Below are 18,018 nucleotides of genomic sequence, written 5' to 3'. Positions count from 1 at the left end.
CTTTGCATTTTGTGTCTATCTGTAAACCAACATCTGCAGTTCCTTCCTACACAAATAGCCTATCAATCTCCACTTTAATAATACCCAAAATCTTGGCCACCACTGCTATCTGTGGAAATGAATTCCACACATTGACCACCCTCTGGCTAAAGCAATTTCTCCTCATCTCTTTTCTAAAGGTATGTCCTTATATTCTGAGGCTGTGTCCTCTGGCCTTAGGCTCTTCCATTAGTGGAAAGCTTCTCTCCACATCCACTCTCTCTAGTGCTTCACCTTAACAGGCTCTTCGGCCCAAGTCATCCATGCCGACCAAGATGCCCCATCTAAGCTTGTCACATTTGCCCACTATTGACCCATATCCCTCTAAACTTTTCCTATTTATGTACCTGTTCAAGTGTTTATTAGATTGGACGACATAGCTTTAAGGTGGGAGGGGCAAAATGAGGTGTACACATTGTGTGGTGAATGCCTGGAACATGCTGCCGCATGGTGGTGGGTTGAAGCAGAAACGTTATTGGTATTTTGAAATCTTTGGTGTGCTGGGAATGAGGAATATTGGTATTGTGTATGCAGCTAAGTGATGGTCTTGGCACCATGTTTGGCACAGACATTGTGGGCCCAAGGGCCTGTTCTTGCACTGTCCTATGTGGTAAATGCTGTTACAGTGCCTGCCTCAACTACCTTCTCTGGCAGCTCGTTCCATATGCCCACTTGGCTTGAGGAGCTAAAATGCCCAAACATATAACTAAGGGTGGTACGGTGGCGCAGCAGTAGAGTTGCTGCCTTACGGACCTGGGTTTGTTCCTGACCATGGGTGCTGTCTGTATGTAGTTTGTATGCTCTCTCCATGATCTTTGTGTGTTTTCACCGGGAGCTCCGGTTTCCTCCCACACTCCAGTGATGTACACGTTTGTAGGTTAATTGGCTTTGGTAAAATTGTAAATTGTCCCTGGTGTGTGGAGGATATTGTTAGTGTGCAGGGATTGTTGGGCGGAGTGGTATCGGTGGGCAGAATGGCCTGTTTCTGCATTGTACCCCTAAACTAAACTTAAACTAAATGTGAAATGCAGTCAGGGAATGCGTTCAGGGGGATTTATTCATGTTATTACTTTTAATGTGCATCAGCAATGGACTAAAAATCTGACGGGTCAAATCAACATGGGTCTAAATATCTGGTACGATTAGCAAAGCGCCACTTTTATTTTTGAAGTAATTTGCTTTATAAAGGAGAGATCATTCTTTAATTCTGATCCACTTCAAATGGCGACATTTCTCCCTCGAGTTGCACATCTTAAAGCCGGCGGTTTGCTGTGGCCTTTGCTGTTCTGCAAGTAACCTTGACCAATAAAGTCCAGCTGCATCACGACATTGATCTATCTACACAACACACACACTGTTAAGTCAGCTCTCCTAGATTCTCCAATAAAAGCCCATCAGTTTTGAGACGGAAATTGCCGGGACCCATCTGCCTTCTCCGATCGGCCCTAAATCACATTTATTCTACAACAGTAAAACTTTATTATGTGAGGGATGAGATATAATTTAGAACAGTGCCAGTGAATGCTGCCTTTGCAGTCTAATGGCCTGTGTGATATCACTTGTGATCCTGTATTTCTTTCTTGATTAAATAAATGTAGTTTTTATTTTCCTTTTTGTCCTTTAGTGGGGGAAGGAAGTTCTAGCGGCAGAATTAGGCCATTCGGCCCATCATGTCTACTCCATCATTCAATTATGGCTGATCTATCTTTCCCTCTCAATCCCATTCTCCTGCCTTCACCCCATAACCCTTGACACCCGTACTAATCAAGAACCGATCAATCTCCTTAAAAATATCCATTGACATGGCCTCCATGATCTTCTGTGGCAATGAAACCTGAAACTTGACTCTTCTGGTCATTTTGCTCAGAGCAAATCATTGTTAAATAGAATCCAGAAAGGGAGAGAGACAAAGAATTTCAATGTGATCAAACAAGATCGTGCAAGTCACAACTAATAAGATACAAAATCGTCAAAATCAGAAAGATTTGCCAAACATAAGTAGCAGCATTCCTGGTGTCCAGTACACACTCCAGACACAATGGTGAGATTGATCTTCAGTGAGTTAGTTTGTCATCTCCTGGATGCTCAGCAAGGAATGTCCTGGGGTGCTTCATCTCCCATCTGTACATCTTCAGAAGTAAGAAAATAAAGGGCTGGAAGCATTTTGCAGGTGATCTGAATGCCCTGTCAAATATATGACCAAATTTATATCTTGAGATATCTTGGGTGGCAAGGTGGCACAGCGGTAGAGTTGCTACCTTAGAGTGCCAGAGACCCGGATTTGATCCCGACTACAGGTGGTGTCTGTACGGAGTTTGTACGTTCTTCCCGTGACCTGCGTGTGTTTTCTCCAAGATTTTCGGTTTCCTCCCACGATCCAAAGATGTACAGGTTTGTAGACTAATTGGCTTGGTATAATTGTAAATTGTCCCTAGTGTGTGTAGGATAGTGTCAGTGTGCTGGTGGGTGGGGTCTCGGTGGGTGCTAGAGCCTGTTTCCATGCTGTATCTCTAAATTCTAAACTCTGAGATAAAAAATGCTTGGTGCAAGAGTGAGCTTTCCAGAACTTTCCAGAGGGAATGAGCAACGAATCTGCAGTGTGCCTGGACTCAATGTCTAGGTGACAGAAGGCAAGGTCCAGAAATGGGTCCTGAAGATGGTCCTGACCTGAAACGTCCTCTATCCATGTCCTCCAGAGATGGGAAATATGGGCCAAGAGCAGGCAGGTGAGACCAGTGTAAATCGGATATGTTGGTTGGTATGGGCATGTTGGTTGGCGTGGGCATGTTGGGCTGAAGGGCCTGCTTCCACGCCGTATGATTCGATGACTGTGATTCTATGAGATGCTGACTAAGTTACTCCAGCACTTTGTGTTCTATACCAGTGCTTCCCGTCCTTGGAGAACATTGGTTAGACAGTTCAGCAACAATTGCATATTCACCATTATCAACAGCAATGGCTTGGATGTTGAGGCGAATGGTGAATGATTTGAGTTTGTATTGATTTACAAGTTAACACAATGCTAATCCAGTGCAAATCTGACAGAATTAGCTCTTTGCTCTAAACCAGCTCTGTTTGCTGTAGTGACACCCTCCAAGTTATCAGGGGCTTGTGGACAAGCAGGTGGTGGAGCAATTACAGGAGGAGAGTCTGGCAAAATAAGGACCTCCCAAGAAAGAAATTATTAAATAAACATGAAACAAAAACTTATCTCGGTCCATCCAAGTGTTCCTAATTGAATTGAACAAAGTTCTGCTCCTGTGTTGAGGTTTAGTTTAATTTAGGGATACATTGCCGAAACAGGCCCTTCGGCCTACCGAGTCTGCAAGGTCATGGGGAGAACGTACAAACTCCATACATACAGCACCCATGGTCAGGATCGAACCTGGATCTCAGGCGCTGTAAGGCAGCAACTCTGCCGCTGCTCCACTTGGTGGCCAGCAAAAACTGCAAGCAAGTGTGAGACCTCCTCACTCACCTTGATCTCCTGAACTTGAAGACAACATCCAGGCCATTGGTTAAAAACATTAATCAGCTGATATAATTAACTTGAATTTAAATTCCCCAGTTGACTTGATGGGATCTGAACTTGTACCACTAGGCCTTTGGTCCAGACAATGACAGGAAGCACCAGAGAACTCTAGGAATACCTGGGAACACCAGCTTCCCTGCAAGTCACACATTGCCCTGACTTGTACCATATATCATTGCTACTGCCCTGGGTTCAGGAACGTTCCACCCAACAGCACTGAGGGAGCACCTTCACCAGAGGGGCTGGAGCACTTCAAGGTAGCTGCTCCACCATCTTATCAAGGGCAATTCGACATGGGTAATACATGGCTTCCATCCCCATAACATTCACTTCAATACATGGATACTAAGAAATTCAGTAGTTTTGTTTCAGATTTTCAGTATCTTTCAAACAAGGGCCTCTCTGTTATCACCTTGGCACCCGACATCCCTTTGGTCTGAATGGTAGCATCAGACCTCAACAGTATCCTTACTTTCAAAGAGAGAAATGGAGAAGGAGGCAGCTAGAGAGAGCGAAGGAGACAGGGAAATAAAGAGTTCGGAAGTTCAGTGTGACAGTGAAGAGAAACCGAATGACTTTATTTGACATGGCCACTGTTTGCCCGATAATAATGGTAAAAATGGTCTCATGCCCACATATGACTTTATAATTCACTCACATAAATCATTATCAACAACTTGCAAGTATATAGAGCCTTTAACATAGAAAAATGTCTCATGGTGCTTCACAGAGGCAGAATCAGATTAAATGGACTTTGGGAAAGGGAGATGTCGGATGGGGAAATCAAACGTTTGTTCAAAAAGGTGTGTGGTAAAGGAGACAAGTACATTGTCGGGCGAGAGGGGATTGGGGTAATGGTAGAAATATACCTACTGCCTACATGTGGTTGGTTGTGAGGTGCAGTATTGGGAGGAGGAGGTGGGAATGCGCTATAGGTTCCAGCGATTATACAATGCTTTCATGTTATAATAAGAACATAACAAATATTTCCACCCGTGTACCATTTGGTCATCTGAGCCAATACTGCCTTGCAATAAGATCATGGCTCATCTGTCTTCCTATACTATTACCATCTCCCTGGATTCCTTATTATGTAAACGCCAATGCCTGCGAAGTGACTGAGAATTCGGATTCTTCTGGTTCAGCGACTCAAACGCCCAGGAGTGAAGAATAAGGCAAAAAGTGGTGAACGTTGCCCAGTCCATCACAGGTTCTCACCTCCCCACCATGGCTCAGAAAGGCAGCCAGCATCATCAGAGGCCCACACCACCCCGGTCACACTCTCATTTCACCCCTGCCAGCGGGTGGAAGATACAGGAGCCCGAAAACTGTAGCGTCCACGTTCAGGGACAGCTTCTTCCCTATAGCCATCAGGTCATTAAACACTACAACCTCCAAATAAGCTCTGAACTACATAGACTTGGGGGCATTGGTTTTGTCATTTTGTACTATTATTGGTTGTTAGGTTGTTTTTATGTGTGTGTGTTTGTGTGTAGAATAAACAGGAAAAAAAGGGTTGTATGTGTATGCGTAAGTATGCATACAACTATATATACACACACAATCTTTTTTCTTGTTCGTTATATTGTTTACAGAGTACAATGTTTACATATTCTGTTGTGCTGCTGCAAGTAAGGATTTCATTGTTCTGACTGGAACACATAGCAATAAAACACTCTTGATTTGATATCTTGTGGGTGAAGAAACATCTATTTATCTATGTCCCAGGCACAGCTGCTTCCTTATTCTGAGTCAGTCTGGCTGGTTTTAATCTCCCCAGCCAAGGGGATGATGTTCCTGTTTAAGAAGGAACTGCAGATGCTGGAAAATCGAAGGCAGACAAAAGTGCTGGAGAAATTCAGCAGGTGCAGCATGATGTTCCTGCAATTTACCCTTTTAAACTTGAGAATCGGGTCATCTCATGTTTGAACTCTGCACAACATAGTTCCAGATCACTCCCCCCCCCCCCCCTCATGGGACAATGACCTCATGTGGTTCATTAGACCATGATATTTGAATGTCTTGGATGTAATAGAGGTCATCCACTAACAAGCTTGCTGGCCATGTGAACAGTGAATGTACATTCCTTTTCCCACAATCTCCTCATGCAGATGGGATGTTCATGTTCATAATTCTTAGGAGCAGAATTAAACCATTCGGCCCATCAAGTCTACTCCACCATTCAATCGTGGCTGATCTATTTTACCCTCTCAATCCCATTCTCCTGCCTTCTCTCCATAACCCCTGACACCCGTACCAATGCCTTCTCCCCATAACCCCTGACACCCGTACTAATGCCTTCTCCCCATAACCCCTGACACCCGTACTAATGCCCCACTAACCATGTGATTCACGGAGATTTGCTTTAGTTGTAGATGTGAGATTTGTTTACAGCAATGAAGATAAATAGAATGGAGTTAGTGGGCAGTGACTCTCTCTTTTGAACACAGTTGTTTATTGATTAGTAAGTGCCATGACACTGTGAAGCCCCCTTCTCTACAGCTTTCCATTGTCCATCTGATCAGCAAAAACCTGAACAGCTTTGTTATCCACGTTTAGTTGACCCGTGGGTTGAATCAGCCGAATGCCTGCGATGCAAAGCACTTCTTGACATTTCATATTTTTGCAAAACTTTCTTTAACTTTCCTGCTTTGAATCAGAATCAGATTTACAGAGAAGCACCCAGATGGCAGGTGATGGAATATGTTGTTGGATTTCAGCCAATGTGGGACAATAGGGCCCTTAATTACTGAGTCTTCCATGTGAATCCCAGCCAACTGCTCATCTGGAATGGCAATACTTGATCATAACATCCCCAAGGGAAATGTGCCTTGATGGATCATTGTTGGATCGCAATTTCCAGTCAGATACACACATCTGGGGCAACATTAACAATAATTGCCCACTGCTCTTGGCACACCGAGCCCTGAAGTAAAGACACGTCAGATGCCATCTCTCCATCACTGGCATTTCTGCTGACGCATGACTATTCTTCAGCCCTGGTTACACACCTGGGATGGACATACTAATAATAGTATTATTGTAAATATATTGACGGAGATTGACTCTGATCAGTCTAACACAATTACAAAATACAACTTAGCAAGGGGTACAGACCAAGAGAACCCTTCCCCAATCCCATCTGTGATTATGCTATACTAGAGCTCAGAGGCATTTTTGTCTCCGTGTTACTTTAGGGCATCAGGCATCGGGCTGCCTTAATGGTGGTCATGTTTCCAGTGTCAACACCATGTCATTGTCAAGTTGATCCAATTGAGTTGCCATTCACATTCCCAGTCCCAAAGTGTGAGTCATTCTGGCATCATTTGCCAGCTCTCGTTTAATCTTGGTCGGTAGGTCATGGGGAATAATGGAGGTGTATATATGGCAACAGAATATTATTCCAACTGCTTGCTTCCCTTCCTCAGCAAGCAACATGACAACAAAATTAAAGGAATGTCTGGAATAAGAACATAAAGATAGAAGTTAACATAGGATCCCCACGGCTCCAGGTCTTAACAGAGTGCCATTGAAGCCAACCAGTAATACAAGTGGCTGAGAATGAGGATACACTGTGCAGCTCTGATTGTCCAACAGGTGACCAGTGTAAACTGGAGCCACTGCCACTTGTTCCGTGTTCCCATCTGCTTGTTGAATTGGTGCATAGGGTGGAGATCCAGTGGATGTTGTGTTGGCCAGGTGGGCTTTTAGCAGTAGTCACATCTTTTTCCTGGTTTTACAAATTTGACAGTTTGATGAAATTCCATGTCAATGGGGAATAGGATTGGCTTAGTGACCATGACTTCACTGTCTCTCCATTTTAGTACGAACATGAATTGTAGAAGAGGAAGTTTGAATATAAGAAGCAGGGTCATTGAAGAAGTGGAGAACGAGGCTACTAATACAGGCACACTGTATCCCATGACTTACATCCAGTCCCGTCATCTCTGGGCTCCCACATCCGTCCTTCACTCGTTAAGTCTATCAGAGCACATCTATTTCTTGGTACAAAGCTACCACTCGCAAAGTATACAGCAGCAGACAATACAGCAAGCCTGAAGAACAGTGATACCCTCCAGAATTTAAAGTTCACTCCAGTACTCTTATCTGTACACAGGTTCTTGTACTCAGACACTATCTGGTTAGATTCACAGTTGGCACAGCTTTTGACATTAGACCACAACAGTCAAACAATCGTTCATCCCCAGACTGCACATTGGCGGTTGGAAAGAAGGGATTAGAGGTGCTTCTGTGAAACATCAGTTTATGCTCGCATCATCTGCAAGCCTTGCTTATGAAGGAGAGACTGGCCAGTCTCGTTGATACTCAGTAGACCGATGCCCAACATTATTGTTGTGTCAGGGAGACTTCTTGCTTCCATTCTCAGTGAGAGATTTGTGTGATCTAACCCGAGGACATCTGACTGCACCATGAACAGCCATTTGGGTGGATCATAAAACATCCCCGTTACTCCATGGAGCTGCTTCCTTCCTCCTCCGAGGACCACATGATTCAAAGGTGGTTGTCGATCACGGTGTTGGGTGATGGGCTCCAGTCTACCAGGCAAGCCAGTCTCCGTCTGCCCTCATCCATCGACCATTACTTCAGGATCATCACAGGCTCTGCAGGAAGAACTTCCAATGTATATCAAATATACATCTGCAGGCTCTTCACCGGCAACTTGAAGGATAACAGTTGCAACTGAATGGCCCTCTCCTGAAGCAGGGAATGTCTGTAACTCACCACTCATTGACCTGTCATACAGGAAGTCAAAGGTGTGACCTATTCACAATATCAACGCGGAGTTCACTTCTTTAAAAAAAAGAACTCTGCTGCGTTTTATAGCTTAGAAATCAAAATAAAGTGAAAACATTTGCGTATAAATATACAGATGGATAATGCACTGAGCTGTTTAAAGCATCATAACTGTAGCGTACAACTGGGATTGATAACAATAACTTTAAAGTAACAATTGGTTGACAAAAGGTACATAGAACTGGCCAGAACAGTAGGCGGTTCAATCTACACCAAGCAATTTGTCGACATATGCAACCACTGTGGCACCTGCCTCAGACACTTGTAGCTCAGTATCCCAAGGAATTGTTGGGTAGCAATCCTGCTGCACTCTCTCTGGTTTGTGGAAACCTTCTTTCCGATCGTACGATTGCCCTCCGAAACGTTTAAGGAGTTCCAAACACTGTTGATCCTTTGGAAGAGAACTCGGAATGATCGCCCAAATGCCTGTTGAGGCTAATTCCTTCCAGATCCGAATTCGTACCCCCCCCCCCCCCACCCCACTTCCGACGGGAGACGAGCTGCACACCAGACCTGCTCACCAGATGAAGCATGAGAACAAAGAGGGAGTTGATGTTGAGTAACATCAGGCCGCGTGCCCAGTTCAAACACTCCTGTGGGCCGAGCTTGGTGGTTGGGTGAACTCAATGGGTTGGTGGACTTTGCACAGGCCTTGAGCACATTGACAGGGGGGGGTGGGGGGGGCGAGGTGTGCCAAGGTTTCACAGGTCTGGAGCGATGCTGTTTGGAACCCAAACTCCTCTTCCTTGCAGCAACCTTCTGTGTGCAGGTACCAGGAAAATCGCCTCAGAAACAACTGTACATTTTATATACAGCAGGCACTTCACTTTTTGAATTTCCCAAATGAAGCCGTAGTTTACTGTTGGGATTAGGTACATTCAGGAGGGGCCGAGACACTTGGTCCACTACCCTAGAATATCCAGGTAGATGGGCGAGGTCTTGCCCAGAGCTTGCAGGATCTGATGAATGTCTTTGATGCTTAACCTCTGCTGGGGTTCCCTCTGCCAGCACCTCAGCATGATGTCATAGACCTCCTTGGGACAAACCCTCGGCCTTTCCAGTACGCGTCCCTGCGTGATGCATTCAATCACCTGCAATCAAACACATATCCCGTTAGTATCTGCTATCCACTGCCGTCCAATTGAGTGATCTGTTCAGTTTATTGTCACGCGTGCCAAGGTACAGTGAAGAGCTTTTGTTGCATGCTAACCAGTCAGCAGAAAGACAATACATGATTACAATCGAGCCATTTACAATGAATAGATACATGATATACAGTGTACAAATGCCATCACACTAAACTGAGTCTGGAGATGTATATTTCATATACATTGGAAGTTCTTCCTGCGGAGCCTGTGATGATCCTGAAGTAATGGTCAACGGATGCAGACTGGCTTGCCTGGTAGACTTTGGTTGGGCCGCACATGCAGTTCTGGTCCCCCCCATTACGAGAAGGATTATAGAGGCTTTGGAAAAGGTGAAGAGGAGATTTACCACAATAATGCCTGGATGAGGCAGTATTAGCTACAGGGTGAGATTGGACAGACTTGGAATGTTTTCTCTGGAACGCTGGAGGTTGTCTTCTTCTTGCGTATGGCGTGCACAGCCTAAAGTTGTAGGACAACTTGTTCTATTTGATCTTATTTTATTGTGCACGCCGGCTTGATTGCATTCGTCGAAACAGGGCGGACCACGTGAAGGTTGCAATCTCCCACCCCGCTGGAGGTTGTGACAGAAGTGTATACAATTATGAGAGGCGTAGAACATTTTTTCCAAGGATAGAATCATCAAAGACTAGACAGTATTACTTTATGGTAAGCAGGGCAAAGTTTAAAAGAGATATGTGGGGCACGTTTTTTATGTGGAACACGCTGCCAAGGGTCGTGGTGGAGGCAGATACTTTAGTGGTGTTTAAAAGCCTTTTGGTTGGGCATGTGGATATGTAGAGATGGAGGGATATGGATTATCCACAGAGCAGATAAGAGTGGTCCTACCATCATCGTAGGTTAACCTACGATCAGCGTTTGTTCACATCTGGTCTGTACTCGCTGGAGTTTAGAAGAATGAGCGGGGGCCTCATTGAAACATACAGAATAGTGAAAGGCTTGGATAGAGTGGATGTGGAGAGGATGTTTCCACTAGTGGGAGAGTCTAGGACTAGAGGGCACAGCCTCAGAATTAAAGGACGTTCTTTTTGGAAGGAGATGAAGAGAAATCTATTTAGTCAGAGAGTGGTGAATCTGTGGAATTCTTTGCCACAGGAGGCTGTGGAGGCTAAGTCAGTGGATATGTTTAAGGCAGAGACTAATAGATTCTTGATTAGTATAGGTGTCAGAGGTTATGGGGAGAAGGCAAGAGAATTGGGTTAGCAGTGAGAGAGAGATCAGCCATGGTGGCATAGACTAGATGGGCTGAATGGCATAATTCTACTCCTATCACTTTTTGGGTTTTGGGTGGAGACCCTTCTTCAGACCTGAAACATCACCCATTCCTTCTCTCCAGTAATGCTGCCTAGCCCGCTGAGTTACTCCAGCATTTTGTGTCTATCTGTACCGTTCCATACTCTAGATTCTATTGCAGCCTAAGAGATAGCTGTACATGGCTCGATTGTAATCATGTATTATCTTTCCGCTGACTGGGTAGCACACAACAAAGGGAACCTCGGTACACGTGACGAGAAACTAAACACATCAGCACTTGGCACTGTCTAGCCAATCAACTACAAAGTAATCACGTTTTTAAACAAACTGATGAAACAGTGCTGGGGTACTCAGTGGATCATGCAGCATCTGTGGAGTCACAGGAATTGTTGACATTTTGGGCAAGCCTTGTGAGGAAACATCGACTGCCCCTTTGTCTCCACAGATGCTGCCTGACCCACTGATTACTCCAGCACTTTGTTTCTTGCCCCAGACTTCAGCACCTGCAGTCTCTTGTGCCTTCAAACCAATAAAGTTTGTGCTCTTCATGGGTTGGATTGATGTTTGAAGTCATATTATTTTTCAGTCTTCTATCCTTTTTACGGCAACAATGGGTACTTGCATTTATATGGCTCCTCTAATGTAGGAAAAACCACCTCAATGGTTTGCATTGGCTCAATGTGACAAATGAACACGTAACAAAGAATCGTAAGATACGGTGAGTGTTATTGAACAACAATGACAGAAGGGATATGAAGAGTTTGGTCAGAGAGGTGGGTTCTCAGAGAAGACACAAAGTGCTGGAGTAACTCCGATAACGAGGAACTCATCTAGGACGAGTCACACCCTGGCCACTCTCTCTTCTCCCCTCTCCCATCAGGCAAAAGTTATAGAAGTGACTTTGCTGGTGAACATGGAAAGCTGACGTTTCGGGTCAGGACCCTTCTTCCTCATGCAAACATTGAAAATAGGTGCAGCAGTTGGCCATTCGGCACTTTGAGCCAGCACCGCCATTCAATATGATCATGACTGATCAACCAAAATCAGTACCCCGTTCCTGCCTCCTCCCCATATCCCTTGGGATGTTTTGATTGTAAGGTGAAGAGAAGAACGTTGCAAGAGATGAGGCAAGACAAAGCCTTAGTTAGGCAGGTAACAGGGTTTTAAGAGGCTTTATAAGGGAGGAAGGAAAGGAACTCAAGAACATGAGCACACAAGTAGAAATTTGACTGCAGCGAATAGACTGATTAACTGAACGGTGCACAAGAGGGCAAAGCTGGCTGAACACAGGATCAGTGGGAGCTCAGTATTCTGGAGCAGAGTGCAGAGATATGGAGAAACAGGACTAGAGTGGATTTGAAAATAAAATAAGCCATTAAGCCATTAGCTTAACTGGGAGCTAATAGAGATAAAAGCAACTGAATAAAGAACAGACACAAAGTGCTGGAGTAACTCAGCGGGTCAGGCAGCATCTCTGGAGAACATGGATTGGTGTTGTTTCAGGACAAGACCCTTTAGTTTAGCTTAGAGATACAGTGCGGAAACAGGCCCTATTGCTCACAGGGTCCGTGCCGACCAGTGATCCCGTACACTAGCACTCTCCTATACACTAGGGACAATATACAATCTTTACCAAAGCTAATTAACCTACAAACCTGCACGTCTTTGGCATGTGGGAGGAAACCAAACCCTTCTTCAGATTCCCAAAGCCAAATGGGTTGGGTTAGGTTGAAGAGTCCCAACTCGAAACGTCACCTATCCACGTTCTCCAGAGATGTGGCATGACCCATTGGGTTATTGCAGCACTTTGTGTCTGTTGGGAGCCAATATAGGTCGGCACTGTGTGTGAGGCAATGGGTGAATAGGAGCTGCAGAGATCTGTGTCATGGGCAGGAACAATTTTAATTTCCTCAAGTTTCCAGGGTGGGACTGGTTACGATTACATTGGGACCATCAAGACTCAAGAATAGAAAGGCAAGGGTGAGAGTTTCTGCAACAGAACATGTGAATCAACGCAGAAAGTAACTGGTTTAACGGATTGCACTGATGTCTGCTGGCCGATCCTGATGTTCAGATCCAGCAAACAGGATGCAGGAGATTCCGTTCAGTGTCAGGACAGGTAGGGAGCAGGAGATCATAAGTTCATAAGTCCGTAAGTGATAGGAGCAGAATCAGGTCATTCGGCCCTTGAAGTCTACTCCCCATTCAATCAAGGCTGATCTATCTCTCCCTCCTAACTCTATTCTCCTGCCTTTCCCCCATAACCTCTGATACCTGTACTAATCAAGAATCTATCTATCTCTGCATTAAATATATCCACTGACTTTGCCTCCACAGCCTTCTGTGGCAACGAATTCTACAGATTCATCACCCAAAGGTGGAGATCTAAGGCTTCAATCCTGCGTACATCTTATTGGAGGAAGTTTCTGCTCCTCTCGACATGGATGCTTTGGATGTCTTTGGAATCTTTTTAGTTTAGTTTAGAGATACAGTGTGGAAACAGTCCCTTCAACACATCAAGTGCATGCCCACCAGTGATCCTTTTACACCAGCACTATCCTTCACACACTACGGACAATTTCCAATTTTTACCAAAGTCAATCAACCTGCAAACCTGCACATCTTTGTAGTGTGGGAGGAAACCAGAGAACTCGAGGAAAACCTACGCAGACACAGGGAGAATGTAAAAACTCCATATAGGCAGCAGCCGTGGTCAGGATTGAACGCTGGTCTCTGGCGCTGTAAGGCAGCAACTCTACCGCTGTGCAATCGTACCGTTCTCTTTGGTACAAACTCTTCATTGCTGCGTCATGGCAAGAAAGCCATTGGACAAACTCAGTCACAGATCGAGGTGAGGTGGGCAACAATGGGGATACCACAGTGTATAAGACCTTGGAGAGTCAGTATCATCTGGTCACCTTGGAGAGTTTATATTACCTACTTGAATGAGTGGCCCATATTTGCTGGGAGTGGGGAGATAACAAGCAGGGGGTTGAATCACCTAGTGAGGCAAATGATCAATACATCAAGCAGTGAAATATCACTCAGCAGGTGAAGCATTCTCCTTAGTGTTATGTCCTGGTAGTTTCGGGTAAACTCAGCATTCCAAGTTGTGACACAACAGACTGATCACCAAGATGGCCTTTCTGCACCGTAGCCCAGGGGCAATGAACAGTGTGCGTGCTCAGATACCAAAGGATGAGGGTGTAAGGCGAGGCTGGTGTTGACCTGCGTTTACAAGGCTGGTCTACAACACTTTGAGGAGTGAATGTGGCAGCTTCTTACCTCATTATTGGAAAGCTGGAACCAGGGCTGTTTGCCGTAGGTGAAGATCTCCCACAGGATGACTCCGAAGCTCCACACGTCGCTCTCAGTGGTGAACTTGCGATACATGATGCTCTCAGGAGGCATCCAGCGGATGGGAAGCATGGTGTGACCACCCACCTGCAACACAAGCAAGCAAGGAGGTGACTGACTGACCGAGCCAATGGGAACTCTCATGGAGAACGTTCCCTACACTGTGACCACCTTCCTGGAATTCCCAATGGCCATGACACACAACAGCAGCCATCCACTCCAGCATCAGGTCACGTTTTACCATTCTGTTGACTCTCTGTTACAGAGTTATATAGTGTGTACAGCACTGAAACAGGCCCTTCAGCCCAACACTCCCCTGCTGCCCAAGATCTCCCATTTGTTTGAGTCTGGACCATGCCCCTTGAAACCTTTCCTATCCATGTACTTGTCCAAATGTCCCCTAATGCTTGTTATTGTACATGTCTCAACTACTTCCTCTGGCAGCTCGTATACCCACCATACACCCACCACCCGCTGTGTGAAAAAGTTGCATCTCAGGTTCCTGTTAAATCTTTCCCGCTTCACCTTCAACGTATGTCCCCTGGTTCTTGACTCCCCTACTCTGGGTAAAAGATTCTAACTATTTTCCCTTGTGAACACCTCTATAATGTCACCCCTCAGCCTCCTGCATTCCAAGGGCTGAAGTCCTAGGTACCTGACCTCTCCCTCGAGTCATGGCAACATTCTTGTAAATCCTCTCTGCACCCTTTCCAGTTAAAACACATCCTTCGATAGCAGGGCGACCAAAACCTGATCACAAAACTCCAAGTGTGGTCCCACCACACCTTGCACAACTTTATACAATGTACCTATATCTGTATTCAATTCCTTGAGTGAAGGCCTCAAGCCTTCTTTACCATCCGGTCAACCTGTGATGCCACCTTCAGGGAATTGTGTACTTGCTCTCCAAGATCACTCTGCTCTATTCCTTTAAAATTCTTCTTAAAACCCATATCTATATTAGATCTTAGGTACACAAAAATGCTGGAGAAACTCAGCGGGTGCAGCAGCATCTATGGAGCGAAGGAAATAGGCGACGTTTCGGGCCAAAACCCTTCTTCAGACTGATGGGGGGTGGGGGGGGAGGGAGAAGGAAGGAAAAAGGGAGGAGGAGGAGCCCGAGGGCGTGGGGATTGGAGGAGACAGCTCGAGGGTTAAGGAAGGGGAGGAGACAGCAAGAGCTAGCAAAACTGGGAGAATTCAACGTTCATGCCACCGGACGCAAGCAACCCAGGCAGAATATGAGGTGCTGTTCCTCCAATTTCCGGTGTTGCTCACTCTGGCAATGGAGGAGACCCAGGACAGAGAGGTTGGATTGGGAATGGGAGGGGGAGTTGAAGTGCTGAGCCACCGGGAGTTCAGGTAGGTTATTGCGGACTGAGCAGAGGTGTTCGGCGAAACGATCGCCCAACCTCCGCTTAGTCTCCCCGATGTAAATCAGCTGACATCTAGAGCAGCGGATGCAGTAGATGAGGTTGGAGGAGATACAGGTGAACCTTTGTCGCACCTGGAACAACTGCTTGGGTCCTTGAATGGAGTCGAGGGGGGAGGTGAAGGGACAGGTGTTGCATTTCTTGCGGTTGCAAAGGAAAGTGCCCGGGGAGGGGGTGGTATGGGAGGGAAGGAAAGAATTGACAAAGGAGTTGCGGAGGGAGCGGTCTTTGCGGAAGGCAGACATAGAGGGAGATGGGAAGATGTGGCGAGTGGTGGGATCACGTTGGAGGTGGCGGAAATGGCGGAGGGTTATTTGTTGTATTTGCCGGCAGGTGGGGTGAAAGGTGCAGTGAAACGTTTTTGTTGCACGCTATCCAGTCGGCGGAACAACAATACATGATTACAATCGAGGCATTCACAGTGTACAGAAACTTGATGACTGTTCCAACCAACTAGGAACTAGGAATGTACTATTCAAGAATCTATCTAGCTCTGCCTTAAAAAATATCCACTGATTTGGCCTCCATGGCCTTCTGTGGCAAAGAATTCCGTAGATTCACCACCCTTTGACTAAAGAAATGTCTCCTCATCTCTTCCCTAAAATAACACTCTTTAATTCTGAGACTATGACCTCTAGTCCTAGACTCTCTCACTAATGGAAACATCCTCTCCACATCAACTCTATCCATGCCTTTCACTATTCTCTATGTTTCAATGAGATCCCCCCTCATTCTGCAAACCTCCAGTGAGTACAGGCCCAGCGCCGATACTGTTGGAGACTGCAGCACTGCAGCACATAAGGTGCAGGAACCTCTCTCTTACCGTGCTACAAATCTCTCGTTTCACCTGTCCTGTCTGTCTCCATCTCCCAGCGTGTCATTATAATCAGTGCAATGACTATTATTAGCTGTGTACAGATGTTGCTGTTTGTGTAACTAACTATTTGTTGGTTTAACACATTCATTTGGTGGAGGGTTTATTCAGCTGTGCCTCTGTTGGAATCTGGATGCCTTTAGACTTTACTTTAGTCTTTAGAGATACAGTGCAGAAACAGGTCCTTCGGCACACTGAGTCTGCGCCAGCCAGCAATCACCCCGTACACTAACACTATCCTCTAGCTATTGTATCATGTTGTGGATGGGTGTCTGACCCATCCAATATTTCCTGCCCACCCATTCCTGACCTGAGCTTAGTTAAATGTAGATTTAACTAAAGAACTGCAGATAAAGGTTTATTAAAAAAAAGACACCAAGTGCTGGAGTAACTCACTGGTCTGATGAAGGGTCCCGACCCGAAACATCGGCAAGTTCTCCAGAGATGCTGCCTGACCCACTGAGTTACTTTCAGTACTTTGTGTCTTTTTCCGAGCTTAGTTAATTTTCTCCAAATTGTTTCCAATGCATCGATATCCTTCATTAAATAAGGAGCCAACAGTATGGACAGTGGTCCAGGTGTGGAGATGAATCTCACTAATGCTCTCTCTAACTGAGGTAAGCCCTCCCCAGTTCTGTACTCAATTCCCTTCATGATACACAATAACACACTGGCAGCTTTCTGAATTACATGCCGTACCTGCATACTAGCCTTTTATGAATCATGGACTTGGACACCCAGATCTCTCTGATCATTTAGATAATGTCCTTCTTTTCATTTCTTGCTAAAAAGGAAACATCCATAATTTCTGACATTATATTCTCCATGGCCAGATCATTGGCCATCACGTAATCTATCTTATACAGCCTGTGTTTGTTCCCATCAGAAGTTACTATCTTTGTGTCATCAACAAATTGAGCAACTATCCCTCTAGTGCCTCCATTGGTAGTGGATAGCTGGACTGCCACATTAAACTCCAGGTCTCGACACTCTTTACAACGTGCCAGCCAGGGAGCGACACCTTTATGCCCACACTCTATTCTGTAATTGCAGCCAATTTCCCGTCCAATCCAGTGTGTCACCTTTTACAAAACAAGCTCTTATTTTCCACACTAATCTTTGATAGCACCTTATCAAATGTCTTCTGGAAATCCAAATACACTCCATCCATCAGATCCCCCTCTATCCATAGATTGTGTTCCTGCTTCAAAGAACTTCAATCGATTGCTCAAGCATTGAATATTTCATTAAACCATTTGGCTTGACCTTTCTTTAAAAGTCCATTTTACTGCCTTTGGTGATTAGAGTTCAGTTTAGAGATATAGCATGGAAACAGGCCCTTCGGCCCACCGAGTCCACGCCGACCATCCATCTGCCCTTCACACTGCTTCTATGCTATCCCACTTTCTCATCCTCTCCCTGCACACCAGCGACAATTTACTGAGGGTTAATTAACCTACAAACCAGCGCATCTTTAGGATGTGGAGCACCCAGAGGAAACCCACGCAGTCAAAGGAAGAACACGCAAACTCCACATAGTCAGCACCC

The 18,018-nt window shown here is 45.4% G+C and overlaps 1 protein-coding gene across 1 annotated transcript in view; it reads right to left on the bottom strand.

Moving 5' to 3' along the window:
* Positions 1-321: 321 nt before the first annotated feature.
* The window catches only part of LOC129712812 (NT-3 growth factor receptor-like), a 1,009,855-nt gene continuing 992,158 nt past the window's right edge, over positions 322-18,018 (bottom strand). The window contains exons 16-17 of the mRNA XM_055661549.1: positions 14,092-14,250; positions 322-9,477 (exon numbers count right to left, since the gene is read on the bottom strand). Of these exons, the coding sequence (XP_055517524.1) occupies positions 9,292-9,477; positions 14,092-14,250 (345 nt within the window). The 3' untranslated portion in view covers positions 322-9,291. The remainder of the gene's footprint in view (positions 9,478-14,091; positions 14,251-18,018) is intronic.

Source organism: Leucoraja erinacea, chromosome 33, assembly GCF_028641065.1.
Source record: "Leucoraja erinacea ecotype New England chromosome 33, Leri_hhj_1, whole genome shotgun sequence".
Taxonomy (NCBI): domain Eukaryota; kingdom Metazoa; phylum Chordata; class Chondrichthyes; order Rajiformes; family Rajidae; genus Leucoraja; species Leucoraja erinaceus.
Note: the sequence above shows the minus strand (reverse complement) of the source record. Positions and strands in the feature narration are given on the sequence as shown.